Source organism: Pundamilia nyererei, unplaced genomic scaffold (genome assembly GCF_000239375.1).
Source record: "Pundamilia nyererei isolate P.nyererei 1_Seehausen unplaced genomic scaffold, PunNye1.0 scaffold00058, whole genome shotgun sequence".
Lineage (NCBI taxonomy): Eukaryota > Metazoa > Chordata > Actinopteri > Cichliformes > Cichlidae > Pundamilia > Pundamilia nyererei.
Window position 1 is genome coordinate 1184821 of NW_005187459.1, and position 5469 is coordinate 1190289.

Genomic DNA, 5469 nt, shown 5'->3' on the forward strand with positions numbered 1-5469 from the left:
TAAATAAATTCTAAAAGAAAAAAATCAGTAGCTGCTTCAGATCAACTTATATCCTTGTAAAGTTTGAGAACCACTAGTTTATCCTCACAAGAAAATAAAAAAAAAAAAAAAAAAAAAAAAAAAAAAAGCATCACATGATAGCTTGTATAGCTAAATCCACAACATAATTAAAATGCCTTTCATTGCTGTGTTTACACTGAAATAGAGGAGCACAGTGATTTGTAGTGATAGATGGCATCATGTTAGAGAGACGGCTGGGCTGTAGGAGTGCATCATAGCAAAAAAACATTTATTTTTTAAAAATATTGTTTGACTCAGGTACTCTGCGATATCAAGGAACACATACAATACCCTAACATGATCACCTCTGGGGTGCCTTTCTGGCTATGAGCAGCTGCTTCTCCAACTTTCCAATCATGCAAAAGCCGGCTTTAAAGGAGGGTGGTCTCAAAGAAAGTAGTAACTGCACCAAAGCCCAGTATGAGATAAATAAGGGTTATATTGACATATGAATCATGCAGAGCTACCCTGGGAGAATCTTAGAATAAAAACCGTGCAGCTGGAAATCAGAGTTACATTATCTTTATTGGATTTCTATGACTGAACTGAACCATTAAAAATTTCCAAGAGCACCAGCTTGTGCCTTCTTCACAGCACAGTACATACCAGCTGAGCAAGGTTCATTACTCCAGCAAGGGCACAGGTGTCTACAATCAATCAACCATGCTAAGCCACAGCTTTAAATCCAGGCCACAGAGTAGACCGTGGCACTAGTTTATTCAGTGTGTGAAGGGACATCTCACGATCACATGCCTTCCAAAAGACAACCTCGACAATAAAACAAAGAGGAAAAATAAAGATATTAGTTAAGTTACATTAAATGCACAAAGAGGGGATTAAAGAAACTATTTTCTCATTAAGATTTTTCACAGATTTGAAAGTTTCCAACACCTTCAACCTATCATTCTCACGTAAAGATTGTCATAGCTTCTGTTCCCTGAGCCTTTAAACACAAAGGGATGGGTGTGCTTCTTTGTAGTGATTAACTATTGGTAAATCATTATTGTTCAGCAAAAAAACATTACATAATTACATCGACTCATTGAGCACCAAACATGGTGATTCACAACAAATGAGAGGTCGATTTTAGGAGGTAAAAAATAAATGCATATCTTAAGATGACAGCTGCATAGAAACTAGAGTCCCTTACCTGGCAAAATATCCAGGCTTCCTGTCTCTCTTTTCCATCAGGCCAGGGTCCTAAATCTGCATGTATTTACGTGCATCCATACAAACAACCACCTTCTTACATCCGTACGCAGTGTGTGTATCCAAGCGCGGAGACACAAGGCTGCGAAGATCACCTCTCACACGTCTTTCTTGTCCTGCAGAGTGAAGAAGAAACCGGATTAATCTCTTCATTCAGCAACGCTCAGTGTACTGCAAGAGCCCAATAACCGATCGCGAAGCCCCATCAGCTTAAAGTGGATGGCGATGAAAGCATCCCATAATAGGCATGTCAGCTCAGTCAGCTGACAATAACCCGAAGAGGGTGGAAAATGGAGCGCTCGGCTACAAAACACAATCACACCTGCATCTGGTTAACGGAAACACTGTAAACGGTTGTTTTACTACTTAATATAAAGTCTATTCTCAGCAGCTGATGTAAATAGTCAAAGCATTATGGTTGTATCAAGTTACCGGCTAGCTTCAACGCCGTGGAGTTAAATAAAAGCGAAACTAATATTTGTAGTATGTAGCACAGTTTAGCGTTTACGTATAGCAGTTCATCCACGTGTAGCCTAAAGGCGTTACATAACAGGTGAGAGGCTAACCACTGAGGGAAAGCTCAATCCGAAGCAACGTTACGATCCCATTTAGCCACATTCTCAGTTTTTAGCAGCCTGCATGATTTGAAATCCTCCATAAATGGTTCCGCTCGACAGCTTTCGGCCTCTTTTTACAGTGCAACAACGAGAAAAGATATCCCTGATGTGCTTAAACCAAACAAACAAACGCGGGAGAAGTGAAAGGTGCTCCAGCTGACAAGACAGCTGATGCTAACGATGCTAGTTAGCCACTTTGTTTACAAGACAATAGCAACCTGGTGGTGAGAATAAGAATATATTTGTCGTTCATTAAGCAAATTCGCTTTCTTAAAATAGCGCATACCTGTTCATGCATCCAGATAAACCTCTCACGCCAAGCACGGATTTGCAACGACGCCTCGAAACGCTTATATTTGACATAAAAACAGGTACCTAAAATTTCCCACACACCTTGTATGCATCCTCCAACATGGAAACGCCTCCTCCCACTTACAACGCCCTCTTGTGTCGCGTGCGCGGTAAAGCTTAGACTTAGAGAGACTTGGAGCTTTTTATTGTCATTGTGCGGTTTCTTGCACAGCGAAATTGGGTAGCTGGACCACAAAGGTGCAAAAGTAAAGAAAAGAAAACAATATACAACCAGTGGAAAACATAAAAAACAATATATATGTATACATATAGCACAGACAGCTCACCTCCAATTGGCTCTTGGTAAGTTGTGTTAGCAATATTTAACTAGGCTGGAGACTAGGTTGTCTGTCCGTATATTATCATAACTACCTCGAATCATGATACCGTGTTGACGACAAAAAGTACAGACCTTCAGCAGTTGCTATCTCTCCCTGGTGGTCTAGTGGTTAGGATTCGGCGCTCTCACCGCCGCGGCCCGGGTTCGATTCCCGGTCAGGGAACAGATACTTTTCGTTTTCTCTAAAGAAAACTTAACGTTCCAGTATAATTTGTTTCGTGTATTGGTTACACAGATAATGTAATCTTTCTTTATAATATACATGGAAAGGGGATCCTTCTCTTGTTAGAGCAAAAATACTTTCACAGACGTCTCTAATGCCTGTAATTGCAGGAGATGTACATTTTATTTTGCCACCCACTAGAAACTGTGCCACTAGGTGGCGACACTTCACAATAAATGGCACAAGTCTTCAAAAGTAGGAAAATGGCAGCTATATAGTATCATATTATAAAAATTCTTACAGACTAAAACAATGTCTTCCCTAAGGTTTAATTTGTCTTCATTTTACATCAAAGTCACTATCAATGTTCAAGGTGTCTTCAACCTATATTAATTTCTCAGACATATTGGTATTTGATTCAACGTACATTTGGTTTTAAACTTAATTGCTTTGTTTCCTGCCATTCCCACAATAAAGCTTTTGCCAAGTTAAACCCAACCTGTCTGAGTTATTAGTGAGCAATGAGACAGAGATAACGTTTGCTTGTGGTCCCAGAGAGCCCTCTAAGGTGGGACCCCAGCGAGAAGGCCCTCATGATTGGACGGCCTGTGAGTTGACCAGTTCCTGCCTGGCTGTGTATCTTGGCAGTTATTTTGACAGGCGCTATCATTGTGAGAGACGAGATAAGTTGTCTTAGGGATCGCCATGGCGCCTGTGTGTCCCTCCTCCGGCCTGTTCAGCCTCTCATCAACCCACTCATCTACTTCCACCCCCTCCTCTTCTCAGAAGCAAAGGATTGTGGGGGGTGGAGGGGAGCAGGATTTGTGTTGGCAGGGACCCTGTGGCTCTGGGTATCATCGTCCCCTTGCAGGGCCATCAAAAGCTTCTTGTGACTCAGATATAGTACAGCTCAAAATATTGCCCACCATCTGCGTATACACTGTCTATGAATGAGGCTTTCTGATTGGAATCTTTCTCTTAATATTCCTACTTTTTAAATGATGGATTAACATCTATGTCTCTTGTTTTCTCTCTTTTTCTTTCCTGATGTCGAATCAAAAGAGAGAAAGAAAGCAAAATGGAAGAAGACTCACAAGCATACTGTCAGAATTTTAAGCACTAAAAAAGCCAAGGATGTCCAGAAGTAAACTTTTGACTCTTTACAGAGTAATGTTTTCAAGATGTGCTTCACAGACAGAGCTATAATACAAGTCTAATTCTGTCCATACAGTCATATAAGATCTGTACAGTAGACAGGTAGTTTCATTTCAGCCTCTGATATTAGAATTTTTACGGTACTCTTACATCAGAGTCAGCAAACAGCTTGGTATTATTACAGTGTGTGCTTTCTTAAAGTTAAAATTACTTTAAAGTTACACACACACATACATACAAAAATACACAATCTCTGAGGATGGGCACATTGTTAGGGCATGGTATATGTTAAGGTTCATGTGTGTGGGGTTAAAATTAAACAGATTTGTTGTGCACTGTTTTACAAAGTCAGAGAAAACAAAGATAATATCTTGCTTCTATCTTTTCAAACAGTTGTAGGCACAAAGGTCGGAACCAGCGCAGGCCTTGGAGCGATTTTGAATCATTTTGCTTGGACGTCACACTTCTAGCTTAGACTACAGCCGCTGATAATGTCAAGTACGGCATAGCATCAAGAAGACACAAAACCTAAACACTGGGAAAAGGATATGTCACACAAATGATAACTGATGGAGATGTGTGTGGCGTGTAATATAATGATCTTAAGTGTGTAAAAAAATGTGAATTTTTATCTTGAAGTTTATGGGAAGATGTAAGAATGCTGACATTGTTGTACCATAAACCAATTAGCTGTTAGTTAGGAAGCTAAAAAAAATGCTGTGTAAGTATAATTTAGGGTCCCCTATACAAGCAGCTAACAGCTTTGACAGATTTACATGAGGCTGACACAAAAAATGCTCAGAATGAGGAAGATATCATGACTTTTCTTCCAAGAGTCTGCTGAAACAAAGCTCATGAATGTGACAGTTTTTGCTTTATTCAAAAAATTTGAGTTAGCTATTTCAAAACTTTCAGTTACTGACTTAGTATCCAGTTACAGCTGAAGAAGTTACAAATTTAAGATCCATATCTAAAAAATGTAACTTAGTTTCTACTGAGTAAGTTTAAATTTTGGAATGTGCAACTGAAAAATTTGCATTATTAAATTCTAATTTCAAGGTATGCAACCTGAAATTTCAACATAAAATGTCAAGATGTGTAACTCTAAATTTTGAGTTATTTCGAGGTACATAACTTGAAATTCTGACTTCTTGGCTGAGTATCTTGGAATTTCCTGTTATGTCTAAGTCTAAATTTAGAGATATGTAATTAAAAAATTTTTTGAGTTATTATATTGCAATTTTTAAATATATTTTATGTTGATTAATTAATATTTTGTCCCATTATCTGCTAAGTTTAAAAGTTACCTAGCCAAATTATTACTGAAGCAAATGTTTGCCAGACCTGTTAGCAGTGAGGATGTTTGATTTAAAGGCGAGCAAACAGTAGCAAACACATGTTACCAACAGCCTAGTGGTTAAAAAAGTACTAAAGCCACCTTTTAAATGAAATTATTCTGTTTGTAATTGTAATTATGAAGCTAGTGCCTATGTGGCTTGTCAGCTTAGCTTAGCATAATTACTCATTCTTCCAGCTAGCTATACAAGCTCAGGTTTAAGCACAGCAGGATACAC

The 5469-nt window shown here is 38.8% G+C and overlaps 1 protein-coding gene and 1 non-coding gene across 5 annotated transcripts in view; one reads left to right on the forward strand and one right to left on the reverse strand.

The window, feature by feature from the left end:
• The window catches only part of ncoa7b (nuclear receptor coactivator 7b), a 17327-nt gene extending 14967 nt beyond the window's left edge, over positions 1-2360 (reverse strand). Inside the window, exons 1-2 of one of the 4 annotated variants that reach the window (XM_005734396.1) lie at positions 2280-2360; positions 1211-1385 (exon numbers count right to left, since the gene is read on the reverse strand). In XM_005734396.1, the coding sequence (XP_005734453.1) occupies positions 1211-1248 (38 nt within the window). In that variant the 5' untranslated portion in view covers positions 1249-1385; positions 2280-2360. Of the gene's footprint in view, positions 1-1210; positions 1386-2172 lie in introns of all 4 variants that reach the window. The other 3 variants (XM_005734395.2, XM_005734397.2, XM_013911218.1) reach the window with 3 other exon arrangements.
• A 308-nt stretch (positions 2361-2668) lies between these two features.
• trnae-cuc (transfer RNA glutamic acid (anticodon CUC)) lies at positions 2669-2740 on the forward strand. Its single transcript has one exon. It is a non-coding gene; the product is annotated as a tRNA-Glu (tRNA).
• Positions 2741-5469: the final 2729 nt, after the last annotated feature.